General features: G+C 39.6%; 3 protein-coding genes and 1 non-coding gene across 8 annotated transcripts; 2 read left to right on the top strand and 2 right to left on the bottom strand.

Annotated features, from left to right (window-relative positions):
- Window positions 1–371: 371 nt before the first annotated feature.
- On the bottom strand, window positions 372–3,834 carry LOC109001845 (syntaxin-22-like). Its single transcript, XM_018979310.2, has 7 exons — window positions 3,502–3,834; window positions 3,330–3,423; window positions 2,992–3,137; window positions 2,829–2,891; window positions 2,288–2,445; window positions 2,071–2,171; window positions 372–884 (listed from the first exon to the last, which is right to left on the bottom strand). Exons 1-7 carry the CDS (start codon window positions 3,693–3,695, stop codon window positions 819–821), a joined length of 822 nt encoding a protein of 273 aa, XP_018834855.1. The 5' UTR covers window positions 3,696–3,834; the 3' UTR covers window positions 372–818.
- Window positions 3,835–7,688: 3,854 nt separating this feature from the next.
- LOC118349756 lies at window positions 7,689–7,786 on the bottom strand. Its single transcript, XR_004802674.1, has one exon. It is a non-coding gene; the product is annotated as a small nucleolar RNA Z43 (small nucleolar RNA).
- Window positions 7,787–14,579: 6,793 nt separating this feature from the next.
- Window positions 14,580–20,079, top strand: LOC109001843 (probable magnesium transporter NIPA8). Of its 5 annotated transcripts, none has more exons than XM_018979305.2 (14): window positions 14,580–14,950; window positions 15,649–15,796; window positions 15,873–15,960; window positions 16,051–16,112; window positions 16,203–16,288; window positions 16,394–16,467; window positions 17,422–17,524; window positions 17,636–17,764; window positions 17,860–17,959; window positions 18,090–18,209; window positions 18,699–18,789; window positions 18,865–18,934; window positions 19,410–19,506; window positions 19,596–20,079. In XM_018979305.2, exons 2-14 carry the CDS (start codon window positions 15,704–15,706, stop codon window positions 19,815–19,817), a joined length of 1,335 nt encoding a protein of 444 aa, XP_018834850.1. In that variant the 5' UTR covers window positions 14,580–14,950; window positions 15,649–15,703; the 3' UTR covers window positions 19,818–20,079. The 5 variants fall into 5 exon arrangements, with proteins under 5 accessions (XP_018834850.1, XP_018834847.1, XP_018834849.1 ...); XM_018979302.2 differs by having other exon boundaries at window positions 15,638–15,796; XM_018979304.2 differs by having other exon boundaries at window positions 14,580–14,956.
- Window positions 20,080–21,518: 1,439 nt separating this feature from the next.
- On the top strand, window positions 21,519–22,989 carry LOC109001844 (protein SRC2-like). Its single transcript, XM_018979306.2, has 2 exons — window positions 21,519–22,547; window positions 22,652–22,989. Exons 1-2 carry the CDS (start codon window positions 21,658–21,660, stop codon window positions 22,800–22,802), a joined length of 1,041 nt encoding a protein of 346 aa, XP_018834851.1. The 5' UTR covers window positions 21,519–21,657; the 3' UTR covers window positions 22,803–22,989.
- The last annotated feature ends 2,137 nt before the right edge of the window (window positions 22,990–25,126 follow it).

Genomic DNA, 25,126 nt, shown 5'->3' with positions numbered 1-25,126 from the left:
TGTTACAGTGGGTGTAGTAAATCATTTAGCAACCACCACATGGCAGCGGTCCGACTTAGACACCAACAGATCAATAAAAAAAAATAATCTAATCACAAAATAATTATATAAAATAATTCTACAAACTAATGTAATTTATTAAATTATAAAATTATTTTTATTATAAAACAGATCTGATGAATCAAATGAAATCACGTCAATTTTTATGATTACTAATCCCTTTGTGGCCGGAGAACTCCTCGTAAATAAATGCCACGCTGGATTTATAACTCGTGTAATTGATGTTTTTATGGGGCGTGAGATATAAAAGGATTGAAATCTCATGGAATAGAGTTGTTTAGTTGCAGCAGTAGTCGTCGTTCCAACTTCCATGTAAATGAAACAGTCACAAATCAAACTGCGTGGCGTTCAATTTCAGGTTCTGATTGTATCGAGGATAAAAATCTCCCACGAAAAGACGAAGTAACATGGACTTTTCTAGCAAATACACGCATCTTATATGAAAACAGAATGACTCCTTCCCATAGTAATGGAACCCACAAACATATACGAGAGCTGCACCAGCCTAGGAAAACTTCACTGCTAACCGCTCCCCTCAACACCCAAAAAGAGAGAGAGAAAAAAGAGAAATTCCCGGCCGAAAGGAGAGAAAAAATACTAAAGAAAACAAAAAGAAAGAGTGAGAAAAACAAAAAACAGTGGAAATACATATAGATATCCAGGGAAAATGTGGTGACTTGCCGAACTTAATAAAAATGTACAACACAAAGGAATATTCCTGCAGAGCTCACAAGACAGCATGCATATGCACTTGAGCTCTAAACGATGAGGACGAGGAGAAAGATGACCAGCGCTATCACAAATATTACTAGCATCCACCAACACTGCCATATAACATAGATCAAAACAATATTATCCACAATGTCTTTGAAGTAAACAAAAAAATTAGACATAACAATCACATGATGAATGAAAATGCCAAAATGGTAATGCGATGTACCTAAGACTATTGTGCTTGGAGAAAATGACAAAATTATTACATGATGCTGCAATAATTTTTTATGAGCATATAGCATGCCAAATAATCATGTTCTCATGATGTCGAAACAGGGATAATTGGAAGGAATTACTCGTCCAGAAAGAAAGGAAGAAAGAAATATGGGAAGGAGTTTGATCATAAGACTTCCCCCACGAGATCCTACTTTGAGTTCTCTTTTTGGCTTTTCCTTTTAGTTTTAGGTTTTATTGTGTTTTACTATTTATTCTCCCAACAATGAGTGAAGATGGGCTACAATGAATACCCCTTTTAGCTGGAATGATGGGTAGGACATCCACCCAGCATAGGCAAGCTTCTAGAGGAAGGCCTTCCACCAACCAGGCACCAAGAAAATGGGATTAGAAGATATTTCTGAACAGAAAACCAACCAGGAATTGGATTGATCTAAGAAGAAGCCTGCTGTCCAGAAATGCTTAACATAAGAGATCCAATCTTCCTAACTACATGCGCTGCTCATGTAGTTTTCATAAACTCTACCAACTAATTAATACCACAATATAACATTGGCATATTTTCCAATACCGACCACCTAATAAATTTAGGACAGCTCAAAACGGCAGGGACTGGATTCTTAGGAGTCTGATTCCCTTACGGATGCAAGAGAAGAAATTCTCTCATTTCCTGATCATAGGCTGACTGACACGAGCTACAGCCCTCACCATGTCTTCAAACAGGCCATTACATGTCCCTACACCAATAACCTTTTTATTCATTCTTTTTAATAGGTCCAATAACCTTTTTATTCTTCCACAACTTTGGTTATCCATGCACACAAAGTTTCAGTGCATCTCATACCATACAGTGCATGCATGTGGATACTGTATGATATTGAAGCAAAGCAAAGTTTGACTCCAGAACATAAGGCTTCATAAGTTTTCTTCCTCGGTGAGAAAAAATACTTACTACAACTAAACAACTCTACAAAGCCAATTTCCTCAATTGCGTGGCAAGAAATTGGATTCTAGGTCTTTAATGCTTGATTTAACAGACTATCAATCTCCTTAGCTACTTACCCAAGAAGACTTGGATTTTGCACTTTTGGAAGCTTTTGCTAGCTGAACTCGAGCTTGAGTAGTAGAAGCAGAGGAAGTTCCAACGTTAGATTGAATATCATCTGTTATAACGAAAAATGTTAGAAGATAAAGAGGAAAAAAACTTGGAAAGAAAAATGTAAAAATCTCCATGGATGGAAACAAGAATAATTCATCTTATGCATAGTGGGAATCTTACCAATAACAACTCCCTGCTCATGAACAAGAACAGCAAGGTCCTTAAATATTTCGTTTGCTTGTCCAATTTGCTCTTCTACTTCTCTAATACCCTGTTCCCTTTCCTCAATCATTGCTTCATTGAAGGAAATTTCATTATCTAATAAGACTACCTCCTGCCTGCACATTTTGTTCAAGAAAGTAGATTGTAAAACAAAGATTCTTCCAGGCTTTGCATCTTTGAGAGAAAACATCACAAGGTACATAGAATCAAGTTACACACATTTGATGTGCACGTGAGAAATTTTTGTTGATCAGTTTGACGTGCACCTAAAAATACCACATACATTTTAAAAGAACCTACTGATATTACTAATGCATGTTCAAAGAAGATGCACGATTGCCATGGTAGAGAAAATATGGATGATTTAAGTTAATATGTTTGCTTCGATTCACAAGAGCTAGTATAAGACAGTGAATACGGTTGCTAACCGATATAATGAGAAAGAAACCGATATAAGTAGAAAAAACCTCAGAGTGGTATTGAGATACTAGTAAGTTACCTCTTCTGTTCAAAGAGAAAAGGTCGGTTTTCGTTGATTGCAGAATGTTCACCAGAAGCAGAGCTGTCACCGGAAGCACAACATACAATAGGGCCGAAGTTCAGTAATCAGTATTAAAAAAATAACGAAAAAGGAAAGAGTTGAGGAGACCAGAACAGCATACGTTGCTGATAAAGAGGAAGACGGAGGAGGAGCAGAAGGGGAGTAGGTAGACTCTCGCTCAGAGGCAAGCTGTTGAGCTTTCTGAAATTCTTGGAGTGTAATTTGAAAATCTCTGGCAAGTTTAGCATCTTCTACCTTTTTACTCGGCTGGAAACATATCCAGCAACAAGGATTACTTGTTATTGTTAGTAACATACAATGAAGAAGACTTGTAAACATTACAGAAGAAATTCAAATTCAATGCGAGGGAGAGATTGTTAAGATATAAAATACATAATTAAATTTATCACTACCATCATCTAAGCTTTTAGGACAAGCGGTTATAAGAGAGAGACATACGTTGACGGAGGAGTCCCGATCGGAATCGGTCAAGGCCTTGAGCTTAGCAGAAGTATCTTTAACCAAGTGCAGTATCCGCTGCCTCGTGTTATGGCTGCCAAATTCATAATTCATATAAATTAATTGGAGAAAGAGAAAAGGGAGAGAAATAGACATCGAGAAGAATAGAGACAGCTTTTGACGGTGATCGGAAGTGTCCTTGGCGGTTCCGATGGCATCGACGAGTCGATGAAAAGCAGCGATTGCAGTGTTGATCTGGAAAATGCCCGCAGCGACGGCCTGCGAGGGACTCTGGCCCTGGGAACGAACGCCTACCGATGAGGAAGGAGACGGCTTGGCGCCACTCTGGAGATCCTGGAAGCTCATTCCGACCACTGGCTTCTTGGGTTTCTTCGGCCAAGAACACAACCACCAAGATTAAAATGGGTGATTGGACCACGAGAAATTAATAGCTGCAGGGTGATAAGCAGTAGGGAAATGTTATGAATCTGCCCTACACCCGCACACACTTCACATTATTTTTTTTTTTTTTGTTTTTTACACTCAATAGGTTGAGTGTGTGCCGGTGTGGAGCAGATGCATATATTTTTCCTAAGCAGTGTGATATTTAATCATTTAAAAAAAAATATATATATATATATATATAAAATTTATATAAAAAAATTAATTTTTTAATAATAAATTTTATTATTTTTTAAAATAACTACGTGACGTTTACATATTTTACAATTATATATAATATTATTCTTTTATTTTTTAAATATTTACTTTTTAACTAGGTAGAGCAAGTTGTATTTTCAATTTAAAATGCTATTGTATTTTTATATGATAACTATAAATTTTAAGATGCACAATTAGAACAATAAATACCATAAATGTAAAGATGATTATAAATCTATAGAACAAATTTTACAAATGATTATAATTATATTTGAAAGAAATGAAGAAAATAGAAGATGTAAAATTATTAAACACATAACAAATCAAATATTTAGAACACATTATATTAAAATCATGATAGGACATGCATTGCTCCATTCATTATAAGACCAATCAGACATGTAAATAATAATAATAATAATTATTATTATAAAAGGTTTTCCCCCATATCGGCCCGTGTAGCAAGTCCACGAATGATCACTAAGAAAGTAAATCAGAGAGTCCGGCCAAATCCAGTCAAGCCTAACGACCATCCTCTAAAAGGAGTCAGTGGACCTCTGCAGAATACTCAGTCCACGAGTAAAACCTACCCTTGAACCAATCAACGCATAGGATAAGTGGACGATAGGGGCAGATGAGACTCACCGCCCTAACATCACCCTGATCACACCCTACCCTTGGGAACCTGCATAGGCAGGTGGACGGAAAATATGGAGAACCTTTGATCTCCTGACAGCAGGCATGAATTGGCTCAATAGGGAACACTTGCATGGTAAAGCGAGTTAGGGAACCACGCCGCATTAATGGCGCCACTCCCCAGACTCCACGCCGCATTAATGATACCACCCCAAAAGACATGCTGCATTAAAGGGTCCTGACAGAACGAACAGTGGAAAGGACATAGGCTTCTCAAAGTAAGGTACAAGTTGTCCCCACCAGAAATCTAGTATAAAAGTTGATCCCCCGGGTACGAAGAATTCTCTTTGATTCCTCTAAGCTCACACACGAACTACTAAGGAGATATACTAACTTTAGCATCGGAGACTCCCCGACCTCCATTCAAGCCCCCCACTCTCCGTGTTTCTTAATTGTGCAGGTGAAAGACTCAAGACCCGAGTTCCTGGAAAACTCAAAGGCGTACGAAACACGATGTTAACAGTGGCACGACGTTAACAGTGACGTCGTCTATATGATCTCTATAGACTTCATATATCCTTTGTATGCCTACGATGACCCGTTCTCATACAACTCGAGGACAAGAATAAGCAACGTCAACAAACATGGAATTAAGGTTTACCGCAATGGAATAATTTGTATGAAAGCTAACTATTGAGGTGGAGTCCTTACGATAAGAGAACGAGACGCTCAGAGTAGCCACTAACAAGCCTGGAAATGAAGCAGAACCAAACAACAGTGAACATGTAGGATCCGAAAACACAGGAGGAGTAGGTGATACAGAGGAAGAAAGGAAAAACATGTAGGATGAGCTGTGTAACCTCAAGGGGAAGTACGAGGAGATGGCAAAAAGATGGACACATAGCTTTCGGTAGACCAATTGCTCACCAGCTAGAGCATACCCTACAACGAGAAGGCGATGGTTGTGCCCTTGCCACCGAAGTTTTGAGTTCCCCTCATGGACATACATGATGGGGCTAGAGACGAGAAGATAACTTTGGCAGCGCTTTTGGGATGAGTATGGCCTTTGTCTCAATTCATGAAAGAATTGACGAGGAGAACCCCCGCCACATTGTGAGAGTTCATGGATCAAACATGTAACTTCATTAACGCTGAAGATACACTCCAAGCCTTGATCGAACCAAGAAGGAAAGAATTGGAACATGTAGATAGGAAATGGAAGGCACCAACCAAGAGCAAAGCTCACGAGAAGCCGAAGAATGTACAGCATAACAACAGTAGGGGGAAGCCCCCGCGAGAGGCCTGGGGTTTCGATCTGACCGGACGACTCTTACCATCTAGGAAGATGACCGGGAAGCCGCCCTAGAAGACAACTATATGAGCACTAACAGTCGTTATTGCGCCTACCATCAGTCCACCACTCATAATATAGAAGACTACATCACCTTGAAGAGGAAAGAGAGCGGATTGGGTGACCGAGATTGCTGTATCCTACTGCTCAGAGACCAGAGCTGGAGTGGAGAAGGAAATCACAGGAAAGAAGTGCTGAGAGGGTCGACAGGCCGAGGAGAGAAAGGAGCCTGAGAAAAAGGGAAAGTGCGCGGAGACCCCAGCATGATTGCCCCTGCACACCACATCACGGGAGGATTCACTAGCAGGGGCGCTACCTCATCCAGTCAGAAGGCGCATGCCAGGCAAGTGAGATACCAAAAAGTATATTCGGCAGGGTACCGCTCCACCAAGTACAGAAGGAGCGAACCGGCCCCCGTCATTTCCTTTAGAGAAGACGATGAGGAGGGGATCCTCTATCCGCACGACGACGCCCTAGTGGTCACCATGATGGTTGCTAACTTCACCACTAGGAGGATCCTTGTCGACAATGACAGTTCCGCATATATTCTCTTCTGGGAAGCCTTTACCCAGATGGGGATAGACACCGTCCAACTCCAACCAGCTCCCATTCCACTCAAAGGTTTCTCTGGGGAAATGGTCCAACTATTAGGACCATCACATTGTCTGTCTTGGCGGGCAGCGCCCTCTATGCGACTTCTGTCATGATCAACTTCTTAGTGGTATAATCAACAGGCCTACCCTCAACAACCTAAGGGCGGTGCGGTCGACCTACCACTTGAAGATGAAATTCCCAACTCATCAAGGAGTGGGAGAAATCTGAGGGGAGCAGGTCTTGGCACGAAAATGTTACATGTAGGAATTGAAGCCCAGTGACAACGGGGTGCATGTAGTCCACACCCCGACCGACGACCACAATCTCCCACCCCTGCCCAAGCACACCTAGGAGAATGTGGAGACCTGAGATGAATAGGAGCTCAGGAAGGTGGAGCCCAACGAACCGTTGGAGTTGATTCCTTTGAATCCGAGCCACTTGGAAGCCACTGCCAAAATTGGTAGCGGGATGACACCCGGAATGAGGAGCGCCATGCAATAGCTCCTCACGGAACACCAGGATGTCTTCGCCTGGAGTCACAAGGACAAGCCCAGGATCGACCCTGAGATCCTACAACACCATTAGTAATTTGCATAGAGTGATTTGGAGGTTGATTATAGGGTTCTCTTCAACAATCTAGGTTGGGTAGGTCTTAATCTGTTATCAAATTATGGTATTAGGAAGTGTTTTGAATTCATATGCTCTCATTAGTAATTTGCAGAGAGTGATTTTGAGCTTTTACAGATAAATAAGAGAATCTTAGGTTGTCATTCTTCAAATTTTGATTTTAGAATGCTTACTGGGACAATGACCATGTCCTTTTTACAGGATTAATCTCTGGATGTCTCTTCTAGAGATTTCTTGGTAACCAAACATCAGTAAATTTATGGGAAAAAAAACTGTTAAACAAAGAAAGCCTAGAGAGAAGATTAGATTGATCAACATAGATTGATTCAGACATATGCTTGTCTTTAAAACATCTATTTAATCATTGGCCAGCCGAATATGCAAAATAAAATCAAACACAAACAAAAGAAAATCAATCAGATTAACAACTTTCAAATACTAAAATACTAGGAAATAAAAAGAGGAAAAACAAAATCTTTTGCCATTTAAAAGGGCTCAGAATATGGGTGGTGATATATCAGGATGGTTTGCAAGGCCCAAAGAGCAAATTACGATGAATGAGACTTTAAATCACAAAGAATCATTATCCGTAACACCCTTGTATATGTAGCTAAGTTTTGTAATGTAAATCGGTAAGCTGGTGTAAGGCAGGAGAAAGAACTTGGCAGGTGGATGAAAAATAGTAATATGGCTCACTTTGAGGGTGAGGTCCTCCAGGAGAGAAAAGAGAGAGAGGAATATCTGACTTTTACTTAGTGTTTGCATAAAAAAGGAAATGCTTACACAGAGCCCTCTTATGAGACTGACACTCTGCACATAACAAAAAGGAAATGCTTACATAGAGCCCTCTTATGGGATTGCCACTCTGCACATAACAAACTACCATAATAATATTTCCCTTCTAGATGTTTCACTACACGACAAATCTAAAGATAACAGGAAATAAAGACTATTGAACTGGAATGGGCCGAATGACCCATTGGACTGACATGATTAAAGGAAATAACAGAAGTAAACATAACAACATGATATTAACCCACTGGGCCTAATGGCCTTATTACTCAACTCCGGCCCATGCGAGCCCGCATTGCCCACTTGCCTTCATGCACGACACAATCCCTAATTCCCCTCTTCCTTCTGCCTTTCGATGTGTCACAAAGCCCCCATTCTCAAATCACCTTGCCCACAAGGTGAGGATACGCCTTCTTCAAACACTCGTATGTCTCCCAAGTTGCGTTGTCTTCCCCTTGTCCTTGCCACTATACTAGAAGCACGGTGATGGCTATGTTGTGGCATGATTTACGAAATCGATGATTGAGAACTCATTTCAGTTCGGGCTTCAGCACTCCTTTGGCATCCGTAGGTGGCAGATCTGTGAGAGGTATATTCTTCTGACCCAACTTCTTCTTAAGTTGAGATATGTGAAAAATCGGATGTATTGTTGATGATTGTGGAAGTTTGAACTTGTATGCCACGGCCCCGATTCTTTGTGTGATCTGGAATGATCCATAAAATCTAGGAGCAAGCTTTAGATGTCTTCGATTAGTCATTGAGAGTTGTTTGTAAGGTTGGAGACGAAGGTACACCCACTCTCCCACCTCCAAGATCTGATATTTTCTCTTAAGATCCACATATTTTTTCATGCGGTCTTGAGCTCGCTTGAGGTTATGCTTGAGGATTTCTAGCATTTCCTCCCTTGACTTTAGAGTGTCTTCAACTGCTTCAATCCTAGCTGTTCCAGGAGTGTAGCTAAGTAGTCTGGGAGGAGGGTAACCATATAGGGCCTGGAAATGAGTGCTTTTTGTAGATGAGTGCTGAGTGTTATTGTACCACCATTCAGCCAATGGAATCCATGTGGCCCAATCTCTGGGTTTGTCACCCGTAAAACACCTCAAGAATAGTTCTCCACACATTTGTTAACTGTCTCACTTTGCCCATCGGATTGGGGGTGATAAACAGTGCTGAAAGCAAGTTGCACCCCATGTATCTTAAATAATTCCCTCCAAAATTGCCCAGTAAAAGTATTATCCCGATCCGAGACAATAGAATTAGGCATTCCATGCAGCTTAAGGATGTGCTTAGTGAATAATTGAGCCACTGTTTTTGCTGAGAAGGGATGTGCCAATGGTGTGAAATGCCCATATTTAATTAATCTGTCCACAACAACCCAGATACAACTAAATTCGTGGGAGGAAGGCAACCCCTCGATAAAATCTATGGAAATTTGTGTCCATGGTTGGGATGGAATGGGAAGTGGTTGCAACAATCCACTAGGCTTAGACTGATCTACCTTAACACTTTGACAAGTTTCACACTCTCTAATGAATCTTTTCACATCTGCCTTCATACCTGTCCAACGAAAATCCCTTCTCAATCTATGTAGGGTTTTATCATAACCCGAATGGCCACCAACTGGGCTATCATGTAATAACTGTAATAACTTATTCTTCAATCCCTCATCACCAGACACAATAACCCTCTGTTTGTACAGCAAAACACCATCCCTCATTTTGTAGGTAGCAGACAAATTCCCTTGCTGGAATTTATTCAATAACTCCTGCATTTCTGGATCTCGGTTATAAGAATCTTTTATGTCTTCCCACCACTCAAAAGTAGGTAGAGAAATGACTGTTAGAGCTGCATCTTCCTCAGATCCTTCTACCTCAATCCTTATAGACAAGCATCCGCCACAACTAGATCATACCCGAGTAACTTAGTGATCCATTTATGGTGCATTGTGGTCCCAATCTTCTGTTCTAACAGATGCTTTAAGCTTTGATGATCTGTTCTCATTACAAAGGGGTGGCCTAGTAAGTAAGGCCTCCATTTCTGAACTGCCTCCTTCTGATAGGTTGACATAGATAAAATCCTACCCTTTAAAGATTGACAGTAAAAAGCTATAGGTCTTTTCCTTTGCATAAGGACAACCCATATAGCAGTCCCCGATGCATCACACTCCACCATAAATGGAAGTGTAAAATCTGGTAATGCTAAAACAGGGGGTTGAGTCACTGCCCCCTTTAACTTCTCAAAGGCCTCCCTAGCTGCCTCATTCCAAACAAACTAATTCTTCTTTAGTAACTGAGTTAAGGAAGCTGCAATGCTTCCATACCCCTTAATGAACCTCATATAGTACCCAGTTAATCCCAAAAAACCCCTCAGTGACTTAACGATAGTGGGAAAAGGCCAGCTCTTCATGGCTGCTAGTTTTTCTAGATCCGTTCTAACACCCTCAGCCGAAATTAAATGGCCCAAATAAAACACTTCCTCAGTAGCAAATCTGCATTTAGACTGCTTGGCCAGCAAATAATGCTTCCTCAAAAGTTCCAAAGTCACCCTAAGTGCTGCACATGTTCTTCCAAGGTCTTGCTATAGACCAAAATGACATAAAAAAATACTAGAATAAACTTTCTTAAGTATGGCCTGAATATATCATTCATTAAGCTTTGGAATGTCGAAGGGGTATTGGTTAACCCCAACGGCATTACCAAAACTCATAATGCCCCTCATGGGTTTGAAAAACAGTTTTGTGAATCTCTTCAGGTTTGACCCTTATTTGATGATACCCCAACCTTAGATCTAGCTTAGAAAACAACCTAGACCCACTGAGTTCATCCAATAATTCCTCCACTACGGGGATGGGGTATTTATCCTTTACCGTCACCTTGTTCAAAGCCCTATGGTCCACACACATTCGCCATGAACCATCGGCTTTTCTCACAAGTAGAACAGGGGAAAAATAAGGGTTGTGGCTTGGCCTTATCACTCCTGAGGTTAATAACTCTCTCACAATTTTCTCAATTTCGTCTTTTTGAAAGTAAGGGTAACGGTATGGTCTTATTGAAATTGGGTTGGTGTTTGGGATTAGGGTGATGGAATGATCATGGTTTGTTTGTGGTGGTAAGCCTTTCGGGTCACCAAACACATCAGTATAATGGTTCATCAATGTAGAAATAGATGGGGGTAACTCACTAGCTGACTTATCATTTGACACTTCTACTAACTGCAATAACAATCCGTTTTTTTTCAGCTTGTGATTCATGTTCAAATTCCCTTCCTCAATCAAATTTGGTGCACATAAACCCTATAGCACAATTTTCTTACTACCTTGCTGAAATTTCATGGATAACTCCTTAAAATTCCATAAAATAGGCTCCAACTCCCACAACCATTGAACTCCTAACACCATATCACAACCTGCCAATACTAAAACAAAGGCATCAACGAGGAAAACAATGCCTTGTAACTTCACCCTTAGGTTGGAACACCCCCCTTCACTACTAACTTGCTCCCCATTTGCTACTTTTACCCTCACTTTTTCAAGTGGATTCACAGGGATCTCTCATTTCTTAACAATCGAGGGGTTCACAAAGTTGTGGGTACTCCCTGAGTCAATTAAAACCACCAACTCCTGACTTCCTATCTTCCCTTTGATTCTCATAGTTTTTGGGCTTATGGAACCAATGATTGCATGTAATGAAATTTCAGGTTGGTTAGGGTTATCAACAAAATTCAAAACCTTTTCATTAACCACCTCCTCCTCCTCTTCTTCCATAACAACTTTATCCTCCTCTACCTCCTCTATCAAAAATAGTTTGGCTCGTTGGCATTTGTGGCCCGGATTCCACTTGGAATCACAATAATGGCATAACCCCTTATCCCTTCTTTCTTTCATTTGTTGAGGTTTAATTTTCTGAACTTGGACAATGGCTTTTTGGCTTGGGTGGTTGCTGTTTTGGCTGTAGTTGGGGGTATAGTTGTGTTTTTAGGTGGGTTGATGATTGTTTGGGCTAAGGTTGGGATTGTGTTTAAGGATGACTACTTCATTGTGACCTCCCCCATGAAACTTCTTTCTGTATACAAGCACACTCTCATCTTGAATTTTAGCAAGACTATAAGTAGTTAACAAGTCATTGCCGTTAAACATACGTACTTGTAATCCAATCTCGTCTTTTAAGCCGCTAAGAAAAAAGCTTAACTTAACCCCTCTGACAATCCCCTCAACCTATTAGATAACCTTTCAAAGCTGGCTTTATACTCTTCCACAAATCTGGACTGTTTAAGCCTTGTTAAGGCTTCCATGGGATCATCATAAGATGATGACCCAAACCTGGTCAACAAGGCCTTAGTGAATTCCTCCCAACCCCTGACTTCCTCTGACTCTTCTAAATCTTGAAACCAGACTAAAGCTTGACATTCCATGTGAAAGGATGCCAACCTTAGTCTATATTGAGGTAAGATATTGTAATAATTAAAGTAGTGGTTTACCTTGTATAACCAACCACTTGGACATTCACCATGAAAAAAAGGAAAGTCGATTCGTACCAGTTTGGGATAATTTTCTTTGGTTTGTTCCACATTCTCCTCTCTAAACTCCTGGTTGCCTGAAGATTCTCCTCTTACATTGTGCTATTTTTCTTTTGCAACTCTGCCGTCAATATTGTCAACTGCTGCATTACTGAATCAGATTGCTTCTTGAGGGCTAGCATTTCGGTCTCCAATGTTTTCATCTGAGAATCAGTTGATTTCTTCAAAGCTGTGAGGCCATCTTGGAGTTGGTTCAACTGTGTTCCTTCAGCCATGATTGGTCACTTGGGATTCAATCTCTGATACCAAGATTGTAACACCCTTGTATATGTAGCTAAGTTTTGTAATGTAAATCGGTAAGATGGTGTAAGGCAGGAGAAAGAACTTGGCAGGTGGATGAAAGATAATAATATGGCTCACTTCGAGGGTGAGGTCCTCTAGGAGAGAAAAGAGAGAGAAAGGAATATCTGACTTTTACTCAGTTTTTGCATAAAAAAGGAAATGCTTACACAGAGCCCTCTTATGGGACTGACACTCTGCGCATAACAAACTACCAGGATAATATTCCCCTTCTAGACGTTTCACTACACGACAAATCTAAAGATAACAGGAAATAAAGACTATTGAACTGGAATGGGCAGAATGACCCATTGGACTGACATGATTAAAGGAAATAACAAAAGTAAACATAACAACATGATATTAACCCACTGGGCCTAATGGCCTTATTACTCAACTCCAGCACATGCGAGCCTGCATCACCCACTTGCCTTCACCTCTTCTCTTGCATGACACAATCCCTAATTCCCATATTCTTTGTGCCTTTCGATGTGTCACACCATCATCCCTTGAACTATCAAACACGGATTCACAAGAACACAACGACGTTTTGAATTGAGGATCTTAAAGACTGTAAGAGGACAGAGAGAGCTAACGCATCTGAAATCCCATGAAATGCAGTCCGTAACTTGGAGGCTAGATCACGGTCACGCACCTCGCTGCTGCTATTTATAGAGAGGCGTCGAGTGAGGTTCTAGGAATTGTGTCGAGTGAGGATTTTTTTAAAAATGGGGCCGAGTTTAAAATTTAGGTTTCGAGTTTAAAATCCGATATCCGAATTAGGTGTACCCGAATTTTGCAACACGTGTTCTGATCCGAGCAGTGGGATGAAATTAAAGCTGAAACATGAAAAGTAAAAAGTTAAAAAAAAACCACTTTATATGAGTTATTATATATATGTACAATGTATCCAAATCAATAAAATTAATACAATGTATCCAAATCAATAAAATTAATCAGTCAAAAATAAAAAATTTATGTTGTTGATGAAAAGGAACGAGTAGTGGGATTGGTATCTCGAAGGTAACACTCACGAGGCCTTAGAACCAAAAAAAAAAAAAAAAAAAAGAAGAAGAACTCAAGGCCAAAACGACGGTGATTTAAATTTTGAACTCAAGCAAATAAAGCGAATGACGGTGACAGACTGTTGACAGACAAACAAACTAATGAACTGAGACAAACAGAAAATGCAGACTTTCTTTCTTTGTTTGGAGAAGGAAATCGCAGTAGAGACTTTTTGTTTAGTCAGAGTTCGAAGTTCGGAAGTCTGATGCCAACTATTTTTTTCACAATAATTCTGATTCCAACTCCTAATTTTGATTTTTTTTACTCTGAAGGAGTTGAAATCGGAGTGGATGTCGGCCGACGTCAGAGTCGGAGCCAACATAATTTTTGCCCACCCGTAATCACTTGTTAATAGGCCATTATAATTTTAAATTGAAAATTTTTAATTATAAGTTAGTGTAGAGAATTTGACACCATATCTCCACACCGCTAACTTATTAGAACTTGATTTATAAAATAAGTTGAAATATCAAATATTTCTCAAAATAAATTTTACCTACCAACTATACGAAAGATGCAGTAGAACTTTGCAAAAAATCAAACATTAGTAACTTTTCTAATAATTGTACATTGCTAATGATCAAACGGATTTACAAACATTAGTTATCTTCGCTAATAATCAAACGAATTTACAAATGCACACGCCTCCCCGGCGACCACAAATTTGGAAATTGGAATCCTGGTCCCACGCCGACCTGAGTCTTATATACACAGCAGTACGGCGGCGTTGGGGTTCGGTAAACGAAGACTGTTCCTGCAAAATTAGAAAGTATCACGTTCTCTCTGCTATTGACTACAGAACCTCCCTCCCTCTCTAATCTCTCTCCTGTCCACGTTCGTGCTTACCCGATTAATTTCGGACGAAAAAGCGCATGTACGCATCATTGGCATTTTTCTTTGTATTTTAATTAAAATCCCGATTATTGTTCTTCCTCAGCCCCTGTGGATCTGGTAGGACGCTTGAAATATCGGCACAGTGGAAAAAAAACATAAAATTCAAACCCTTTCTTCTGTTTCCCCTCCATCGATACGTTTTCTGAAGGTAAAGGTAAAGCTCCGAAACTCCTCCTTACCGTTTCTTTTTCTTTCCTTTTTAAGATTTTTCTGGGTATTTCTAATGTAGAAAAGTAGTTTCTTTCTTTGTTTTACCGTGGTTTATTCGTTTGATGCCCCCTTCAATCGATGTGCTATATCCTGACATGATTGATCTGGATTGGGCTGTCCTTTGTTTCTTGCTTTCTACCATTGGTGCTACTATAGGATCTCATCTCAATTAGCAAGCTATTTTGCTTCCTCTTTTCTCTCCTTTTGTTTCCATAATCATCTCCAATAATTTGAAGTCTTTTTCTCCTTAAATTTCTTTCGTGTAACCATCCCACCTCAATATTACTGCTGCCGTCTAATCTGTGGTCACATCTTTGGGATAACTGTGGCTGTGCTCTAGCTTTCAATCAGACGGCTGCATCTTGATTCCATTTGAAGTTAATTGATATGGGATGAGGATTATGTCGGATTATTTCTAGCAATCGGTGTGCAATCTTTGGAAACGTCTTAATTTTTTTCAGAAATACATAATCTGTACTGGCAAAATCACCCACAATATCATTGCAATTCTTATCCAGATGCTAGCTTATAAAAGAACTCTGTGGTCTAATCAATTCGTGCATGACTAAGCATCAGTTTTTTAGGATTTCTTTCACTCGAATGTGATGGTTCATATTCACTAAAGGGAAGCTGCAGATTCGGTTTTGAACTGCTTGTGGGATCTCCTTCACGGCTTCACGTCTTTTAAACCATGGGGGAGTGGATCATTGGAGCTTTCATTAACCTTTTTGGAAGCATTGCTATCAACTTTGGAACCAACCTTCTTAAATTAGGTCATAACGAGGTAAGGATTTTCCACCATTGTATTAATCTTCGCATTATGTTGTAACCTATTGATGAGTCTGAGTGTATACTTGTAGAGAGAGAGGCATTCTGTGCTAGAAAGTGATGGAACAAGTGGAAAGCTGCCTTTGAAGCCTATTATATACTTTCACACTTGGAGAGTTGGTAAAATCTAGTGTCAATCCTCTTAATTCTGTATGGGTTTTTTTTTTCATGCTTTCAGTATGAAAAGATACAGAAATTCTTATTTTGCAGGAATTTTATTTTTCCTTCTTGGAAATTCCCTTAATTTCATTTCCTTTGGATATGCCGCTCAGGTCAGTACTGATTATATATTTTTCTCTGCCTGTCTTTTCTCTCTTCTCTCCTCTGATTATATCTTTCTAATTTTTTCCCTTCTGATGCAGTCTCTTCTTGCGGCCCTGGGATCTATTCAATTTGTGTCCAATATTGCATTTGCTTATTTTGTGTTGAACAAAATGGTCACTGTCAAGTATGTAAAAATCTGAAGTGAGGACTTGCTTTCAGAATGAGCACACAGCACGTCGCATTATTATGCTATTTAATCTCAATCTCATTAATGTTGCTCCTTTTGCAGTATACTTGTTGCCACGGCTTTTATTGTCCTAGGAAACATTTTTCTCGTTGCTTTTGGCAACCATCAGTCACCTGGTATGTTACTCGCTTTGAGACATCTGTCTCTTTAATTAATGCATTCTGCCCTATGCCACACAGTTTTCCGAACCATGTTTTTTTAATTAATTAGTGTCAAGTACTTGAGCATTACTGTTGCAAGATGTGTGTTATACCCAGGAAGCTACGTTATATGATCCAGCATTTTGCCCGAAAATTTGTTCGAGCACAAATTAACTAGGTTAACCCTACCTGAATGGGCCCAATGATCTCTCTCATCTGTACTCAAGTTGATCTACTCAATTTATTCTAATGTTTTTGGGAAGATCATATTTAGTATGCTTATCTAGAACCCAAAATGCCCCTCAAACTAATTGCATATCTCCATCACATTGAGAGAGAGCCCAAAAAAGAAGTTCATGTGTATTCGTGCTATTTTTTAAAACAAGAAACACGTTCTGGCTGATGTTCCATTAGCAAACAATCTATATCTATCTTAATCGTTAAAGACTATACTGTAATAGTGGTGGCCTAAGCTGTATAAGTTGGAAGTAAACCTTATGTATAACGATGAACTTACTCAATTGATAAATGGTGAATTTTAGATCATAAACTAAAAGCTTATGGTTTTAGATGCAGTGTTATTTATTTGAACAGGAAAAATATAATTGATAAATGGTGAATTTTAGATCATAAACTAAAAGCTTATGGTTTTAGATGCAGTGTTATTTATTCGAACAGGAAAAATATGGAAGTTTCCTGCTTCCACTGGTAACTTGACTAAGTTAAGTTTGAATAGATAATGTTATCTTTTTTGTGCTTCTAACTGTGGTAAGAAGTAACAGCCATAAATATTCAAGAATGGATAGAAAAGATAGAAAAAGAAAGAGGAAGAGAAGGGAAAAAGGAGCCTCGAAGGACATCACACATACATCAGATAGTGTTGACAGAAAAATAAAGGAATTGAAGTCTGGCTATATTTCTCCATTTCAGTTTATACACCAGAACAGTTGGCGGAGAAATACAGCAACATTACATTCCTTCTTTACTGTGTGATTTTGATCGTCATTGTTACCTTACATCACTCCATCTACCGGTGAGCACTTGAGAGCTGACTGCTCCGCTGTTGTTATGTATCTTTATTGATTTACTTGATCCAAATGCCACCAAGCATCTACCCTTGTTATGATCAACATGTTGAATACAGGAGAGGAGAGCTTATGCTTACTGTTTCTGGGCATGACCTTAGACCATTTTGGCATATGCTGCTTCCTTTTTCCTATGCTATAGTTTCAGGTGCTGTAGGATCATGCTCAGTTTTATTTGCAAAATCTCTGTAAGTCAGTTACCTTGGACATTATCGCCCTTCTGAGACGACTAATAAAATTGTGCAGTTCCTTTTTTTCTAACTTAAATTCTTTCTCTTTCCAGTTCTAATCTGTTACGATTGGCGATGTATAGTGGTTATCAATTACACGGCTGGTTCACGTACTCCATGCTTCTTTTATTTCTTAGTACAGCTGGATTCTGGGTAAAAACTATAACTGAACTCCTTTCTTCCCTCCTTGTTTTCAAAATGTTTTAGTGGGTCAAATTTATTTAGACGATTGTTGCATCCAACTTCTAGATGAATTCACACTCTGTTTCTCCAACTAATGCAGATGACAAGGTTAAATGAAGGATTGTCTCTGTTCGATGCAATTCTTATTGTTCCCATGTTTCAGATTGCTTGGACTTTCTTCTCCATTTGTACAGGATTCATATACTTTCAAGAATATCAGGTTCTCTCTGTCTTTGTCTCTCTCTCCCTCTCTCTAAATTAGCTTATGTGCTTGAACAATGAGCCATGCTCAACTTGTGTGTGTGTGTGTGGCGAAAGTGAGATATTTATGTGTTGTTGATGTTTTTAAAACTCAACATTCTGATCGGTGGTATTATTGGGAGTGCTCATTATGCCTCATCTTCCCCTCTCCACATCTCTGAAATGACTCCATAGGAAACCTGTTTCCTTGGTTATATATCTTTCATTTGAGAAATTCTAATACCTATTTTTGAATGGCATTCTTCATGCATGCTAAATCAGCTTCCATCAATTTGACTGTCTGGAGAATGCCTCATTAGATGAGTGATCCGTATAGACATAAACTACCGGCAATTGATGCTTTTGATGTGCCAATTTTTTTGTATGGGCGTCTTTTTTTTAACTTATCAAAAATAAAAGTTGTGATTAAAGATTTATTGCATTCTTTATCCTCTGCTCCCCAAAACAGGTATTTGATGTACTAAGGACAACAATGTTCATACTTGGAATGATGTCTGTCTTCATAGGCATTTCTTTGCTGGCACCTGATGAATCAAAAGGTTATATGGTCGTGGTAGTTGTTGATTTTAATCTAGAAAAGTAAAGATGGGGGGACTTATTCTGAAAATTTCCAGGTAGTGACGGCAAAGATAATTCATCTTTAGTTTCTGTGGTGTCTTCAAGCATTTCAACAGAAGTGGATAGGTATGATGCTTTATTTGACCTGCAGAAACATTCTGTGAATTGATGGAACCTTTGGTTTTCCAATGATCTATATTCCTTATGGGTTTGAAATAGAGGAGAATGAGAACATGATTACTTATAGAACTGATCTTACCTAATTCAAGGTTGTCAAACTATCATTTAGATACTTTTGCTTTCTTGCATCCATGTTGCAAAAGTAAAATAGGGACAGTTTGTCTTAAATAATAACACTGAAAAAGTGAAGTCTTAACAGTATATGATTCTGCACTCTACTACCTATCAACCAAAAAAAAAAAAAAAAAGATTCTGTACTCTAGTATGTCAATAGTTTCTGTTGTAGTAATGTTTCAATCTTGTAACTTATCAAAAAGTAGTGTTTCGTTATTTTAGGATATCCGTTCATTTATTGTGCAAATTTTAGATGTTTTCAACTGTGCTTTGCACTAATGTATGACGTGTATTTATCTGGTTTTAGGCTGGTTGAGCCTTCTGAAGATGCACATAGTAAAGACACGAGATCATTTGTGCAAGTAGTGCTGGTGAAGATTACAGATATAATAGCCAAGGCAAAGGTGCTGCTAATTGGCATGAACGCATCTTTTCGAATGATTAATATGACTTGAGAATTAGCTATTTGACTTTTTATCTCGTGCTCTTGCAGAGTGCTTGTGCATTATCACTAGGTTTTGGGGAAGATTCAATCAATGCATCCGCAGTTCTTGTGATGCCCATGGTGTCATCAAAGATAACAGGCTTTAGAGGAAGTAGGTTTGACCGGGCCAAGATTATGTCCTTGAGAAATTCCGGTTGGACTAGGATCTCGCTGGATGAAGATGCTGCAAAAATGACCGACAAAAGCGCAGGGTTCTCAGATAACCTGTAATAGGAGTATCAACAAGTCTTGATCTCCGCCATAAGTTTTTTTTTTTTTTGTACTCTTAATTTGTTTAGGGTCCATTATTATACCACTTATCCAGAATTCCTCGTCTCAAAATTGTGATATGTTGTAGTATTGTATATACTTGTCACATAATTGAAAGAGGAGAGTATTTTTTGTTGGGACGTTGTATCAAAATTAAATGTTTAACTGAAATATCCATTTGTCTACATTAGCAATGTAGAATTTACATACCGTTTGACTTTTATTGTGAGCTAAATGTTAAATGAAATATATTTACGAAGTTTAATTCTAATGCAGGATCATCTTCCTGGTGTTTGGAGTTGGGTAAGCCCCCAACCCTATTATTTTTCCTTATTTCGCAGAAAAAAGATATTGGCTCCAAGAACGTCGGGTTGTTAAGTAATATTCATGTACAACCTATTTACATTTTATTTACAACTTATCAATAAAATAGTATCTTTTTAAAAGTTCAAACACAACAAATCAAAATCAAAACTAAAATAAATATTTCAAAACATATTATTTTATTTGAAGATTTAGAAAGATTGTAAAGAAGATGTAACTTTTATCATTTCTCTTCGTATTATTAATAAGCTACTAGAAATATAGCTACAGTCTGGTCTAAAATAATTGGTTCGGTTTAAAAAAATACATTCCGAGACTGATTAATAAGACCATCAGTCCGGTCCAGTCTTGATTGAATATTTGGTCAGGTCAGATTTTTGGTCCGGACCGATAGTCTTGCACCCTTACAACTACCTATCACAAATTGTCATTAGTCGAGAATGGAAAATGATAAAACACACCATCTTTATGGGTTTGTTGTCGGACTTGAAGAAATTTATCCTTTTATTTATTTATGTATTTTTTCTTCTGTATGAAAATTGGGATATTTAGAAGAAAAATTCTACTCATCATTCTCATACCACACATTATACATAATTTTTTAATTTTTATTTCTTTTCTCTTATTAAATGTAGAGAAATGATACTTGCAGTCGTGAGCGTGCAGTCGCCGTGCAGTCGCTTTGAAAAAAGTGAATAAATAAGGGACCCACCTGAAAAGAAATTAATTTTTTAATAGTGGACCCCACTCTTTTTCAAAGCGACTGCACGGCGTTTGCGCATTCCACGACTGTATGTAGCATTACTCTTAAATGTATGATGAATGAATGATGAGTAGGAGAATTCAATTAATTTAAGAAAAATAAAAATAAAATAAAAAAATAAAAAAAATATGGTGTGTAGTATAAAAATGATGAGTAGTAAAACTCTATTCAGAATCCAATTAACTTTTGAGATTTGCTACTTATCATCATCACAAATCACATTTATTTATTTTTTAAATATTTTTTTTAAATTAATTGATTTCTTATACTCAATATCTATAAAATATATATTTAGTAAGAGAAAAAAAATTTAAAAAAAATTATATGTGATATGCGGTGGATGAGTAGAATTTCCCCGGCTCACCACAATTAGAGGTTTTGCGCAGCATTGATGTATTTGGACCAAATTAGGAGACGTTTGGATTCGAAGATGACTTGAGATGAGTTGAGATGAATTGAAATTAATTGTGAATAGTAATGAGATGAATTATGAATAGTAATGAGATTTGTGAATTAAAATTGATAAATAGTAATAAATAGTAGTGAGATGAGTTGAGATGAGCTGAGATGTCCTGCAAATCCAAGCGTCTCCTAAATCGAGTTTTTCTATCTATATATATATAGAGAAGATGGAGTTCACAGCAAGCAGCATAAATCGGTGCATCTGGACCGAATTCTATAGATTAAGAAGATCAAATCAAAGGTTCCCTGGCTATGGAACCGAGCTCCATAGAACTCAAAGTGTTGTCCTCCAAAGATCTGAGAGCATTCAATTTCTTCCAGAAACTCTCAGCTTACACACTCGTCTCGCTTGAAAGTGATGATCCCAGCAAAAAACTAGAGCAGAATCAGCAACAGAGAACTCCGAACGACCTAGAAGGCGATGGGAATCCCGATTGGAATCACGGGATGCGCTTTGATTTGAACGAGGTATCATTGGAGGATTATGACCACCTCTTTATACATTTTAATGTGCGCCATCAAGGTCGTATGTTTGGAGACAAGACCATCGGAGAAGTCCATGTACACTTGAAGGACCTCATCGAAGAATCTAACTTTGGTGTTGTCCGGTTCGTGAGTTATCAGGTCCGGACAACTGACGGAAGACCCAATGGCGTTTTGAGTTTCTCCTGCAAGGTGAATGGAAAGGCTAAGAACAATAATATGGGGACTGGTTCTGAATTTCCCGTGATTCATGATCAGCAAACTTCACATGAGATTCATTATCCATCGCTGGAATTACAAAAACTCTCCGAGGAATCTCTCTCTTTCGCCCCACAGCAAGTTCACTTTTTGCTACCTGGAATGCAGTACCCGTCCTATCGAGCTTACCATCCGCCACCAGATGCCTATTATCCGCCGCCGCCGCCGCCGCATGGGGCGTGTTACCACCCCTCTCGTCCACAGTGGGTTGATCCATGGGCGCCAGGCCTGGACAAACTTGGAGGTGGTTATGATTATTATGGTGCAGCACATGGGACTCCTGGAACTGGAAGCCCCGTCTTAGCAGAGTCACGTGGGACTGATAATGATGTCGGAGAGGCGTGGTCAAGTTCTGATTCTCGAGCTGGAAATGATCGCGAAGGTCCCTTCTGGAATGGCAGGTAAGGAAGGCTTTTAGGAAGTATTATACCTAGTGGTCTCGGCTTTGAAATGTTGTTGGGCTAGCTGTTCCACTCTTTTTTGTTTGTTTACTATCGGTATATAGGGGATGGAAGGGATATTTAGAGCCTTGGGTAAATAAGCCTATGCGTTGGAAGATCAAGTTTGAGACAGAGAGGCGTGGTCAAATTCTGATTCTCGAGCTGGAAATGATCGCGAAGATCCCTACTGGAATGGCAGGTAAGGAGGGCTTTTAGGAATTATTATAGCTAGTGGTCTCGGCTTTGAAATGTTGTTGGGCTAGCTGTTCCACTCGTTTTCGTTTGTTTACTATCAGTATATACGGGATGGAAGGGACATTTAGAGCCTTGGTGCAAATAAGCCTATGCATTGAAAGATCTAAGTTTGAGATATTAGAAGTTGAATTAGCTCTGCAAGCTCAAAGATTGGATCTTTAACCACGTGGTGAATAGCATAAAGAATAAATAACATCTCTGATGGATCAAGAAAGCTATCATACTGATTAACTCGAGAGTTATCCTAGATAAACTCTGAAGTTAGTCGTTACGTTATCAACATCTTCTTACTCCTATAAATAATACATGAGAACTTTGATATACATATACTGAGAACATTTCTCTTTAACTTAGGCATCAGAGTGTCCCCAAGCACCCAATGCCGCCATCTTATTTGTTGCAGGTTGTCTGTGCAGTTGGTGGTGTGAAACACGTTCTTAATAGTGGTGCCGTCTGTGGAAATCAATAGACCCTACGACCCCTTACTTAGCCACCAAAGTCGAGTACAAAGATTCGCGATGCAATCAACAGGTGTGGAGGTCAAGAGACCCCGCGGCCCCCTTACTTAGCAACCAAAGCCGAGTCCAAAGACTTGCGGTACAATCAACAGGCGTGGAGGTCAAGAGATCCCACAACCCCCTTACTTAGCCACCAAAGTCGAGTCTAAAGACTCACAGTGCAATCAACGGGCGTGGAGGTCAAGAGACCCCACGACCCCCTTACTTAGCCACCAAAGTCAAGTCCAAAGACTCACGGTGCAATCAATAGGCATGAAGGTCAACAGACCCCACGACTCTCTAACTTAGCCACCAAAGTCGAGTCCAAAGACTCGCGATGCAATAAACGAGCGTTGAGGTTAAGAGAGCCCACAACCCCCTTACTTAGCCACCAAAGTCGAGTCTAAAAACTCGTGATTGAGCCAATTAGCGCGAAGGTCAGAATTAATATTGCAAAACAAAGACAAGCCAAGCACCAACATTACAAAACAAGGCTAAAACAAGAGCCACCATTACGAAAGGAAAACACAACAAAGAGTTCTAAAATATTATTTGAAATAAGGAAGAAGGTAAAAAGAAGCAAAGTCTTCATGAAGGTGGAGCCGCCGGAGGTTTTGAAGGCGAAGGAGCGGATGAGCAGGTGTCGGACATAGTATTGCGTCCCAATACGTCCACAAACTGGCATGAAACCTTATCAGGTTTGAAGGAGTCAAGGTTCAAACACCTTAAGTCAGTTCGGGGATTGGCCAGCAAGTGAGATCACAAGCGAGCCACGCTAACCCCATATCCGTATCCGAAGGCCCGATCCCTAACGGCCCTGGCAGCCATTAGTTATGGGAGCACAAGGGCCACCTCACCCCTGGAAGTGGCCAATTCTGATTCCACTTCCAACAGCCGCTGCTTTTGCTCCTTCACTTTTGTGTCCAAGTGTAGCATGGTTTGGTTCATTTTTCTCTACTTGGCGTCAGTTTCTTCCCTGCCCTTCTTGTAAGCAGTAAACCTACCGCTCAGATCCTCGTAGGACCCCTCCATTTCTGACACCTTAAGGCCAAATTGCCTACGAGCTTTTTCATACGATGCATTCAAATTTGAAAGCTCAATGACAAGTTGTCTGCGGCTTTCCTCAGAAGAAGTGAACGCCTAGGCAGACCCCAAACATCGTTGCTCGGCAGCAGACAACAACTATTAAGAGGAATCCAACTCTCTACTCAGGCGTGATAGTTGGGCACGAGCTGAATCTCACTTAGACTCTGCCAGTTGCAAGCCGAAGCCATTACACATGATGAGGGATTTGGCGCGAAGTAACTCACTACAGAGCTCGGATGCTTCATCGCGAAGAAGCTCAAGGTCGCCCTTAAGGGAATGGATATGCCCATCAGACTGCTCTAAGTAAGACTCCACCTAAGTCTTCTCAGCTTGCAACTAACTCATCTCTTTCTTAGAAAAGAACCCAAACATCTGCTTGGTACGTACCTTTGACTCCAAGTCGGCACGATCATATGCAACTCAAGCTGCCAAGTCATCCATGCCCTACAAAGCACAAGGATATAATAAAATATGGGCCGTACATATAAAGACAAGTACAATAAAGCCAACAAAGCCATACCGAAGACAAGAAATTCTTTAAGCGTTGAGCCATCTCTGCCACTGCTCCATCCTGAGGAGGGGAGCGCAAGTAAGAAGGCCCCTCAAACCCTCATATAGTGGCTCGCTGCCCCTCCACATGGGCTCTCCCTCAAGAGTGCATCAACGGCGTAGAAGAGGTGGCTAGAACCTTTACCTCGGGCA

The sequence above is a fragment of the Juglans regia genome, chromosome 10 (assembly GCF_001411555.2).
Source record: "Juglans regia cultivar Chandler chromosome 10, Walnut 2.0, whole genome shotgun sequence".
In the NCBI taxonomy this organism is placed as follows: Eukaryota; Viridiplantae; Streptophyta; class Magnoliopsida; order Fagales; family Juglandaceae; genus Juglans; species Juglans regia.
This window is presented reverse-complemented; position numbering and strand designations above follow the sequence as displayed.

Excerpts from the sequence above, each read along its gene's own strand:
- LOC109001845 (XM_018979310.2), bottom strand. The coding sequence starts at position 3,695 with ATGAGCTTCCAGGATCTCCAGAGTGGCGCCAAGCCGTCTCCTTCCTCA. Across the intron at positions 3,424-3,501 it reads TCCGATCACCGTCAAAAGCT|CCATAACACGAGGCAGCGGA; the intron begins GTCTCTATTCTT and ends TGAATTTGGCAG. Across the intron at positions 885-2,070 it reads CAAAATCCAAGTCTTCTTGG|TGTTGGTGGATGCTAGTAAT; the intron begins GTAAGTAGCTAA and ends GTTATATGGCAG.
- LOC109001844 (XM_018979306.2), top strand. The coding sequence starts at position 21,658 with ATGGAACCGAGCTCCATAGAACTCAAAGTGTTGTCCTCCAAAGATCTG. Across the intron at positions 22,548-22,651 it reads GGTCCCTTCTGGAATGGCAG|GGGATGGAAGGGATATTTAG; the intron begins GTAAGGAAGGCT and ends ATCGGTATATAG.
- LOC109001843 (XM_018979305.2), top strand. The coding sequence starts at position 15,704 with ATGGGGGAGTGGATCATTGGAGCTTTCATTAACCTTTTTGGAAGCATT. Across the intron at positions 16,113-16,202 it reads CCTTTGGATATGCCGCTCAG|TCTCTTCTTGCGGCCCTGGG; the intron begins GTCAGTACTGAT and ends CTTCTGATGCAG. Across the intron at positions 19,507-19,595 it reads ATATAATAGCCAAGGCAAAG|AGTGCTTGTGCATTATCACT; the intron begins GTGCTGCTAATT and ends GTGCTCTTGCAG.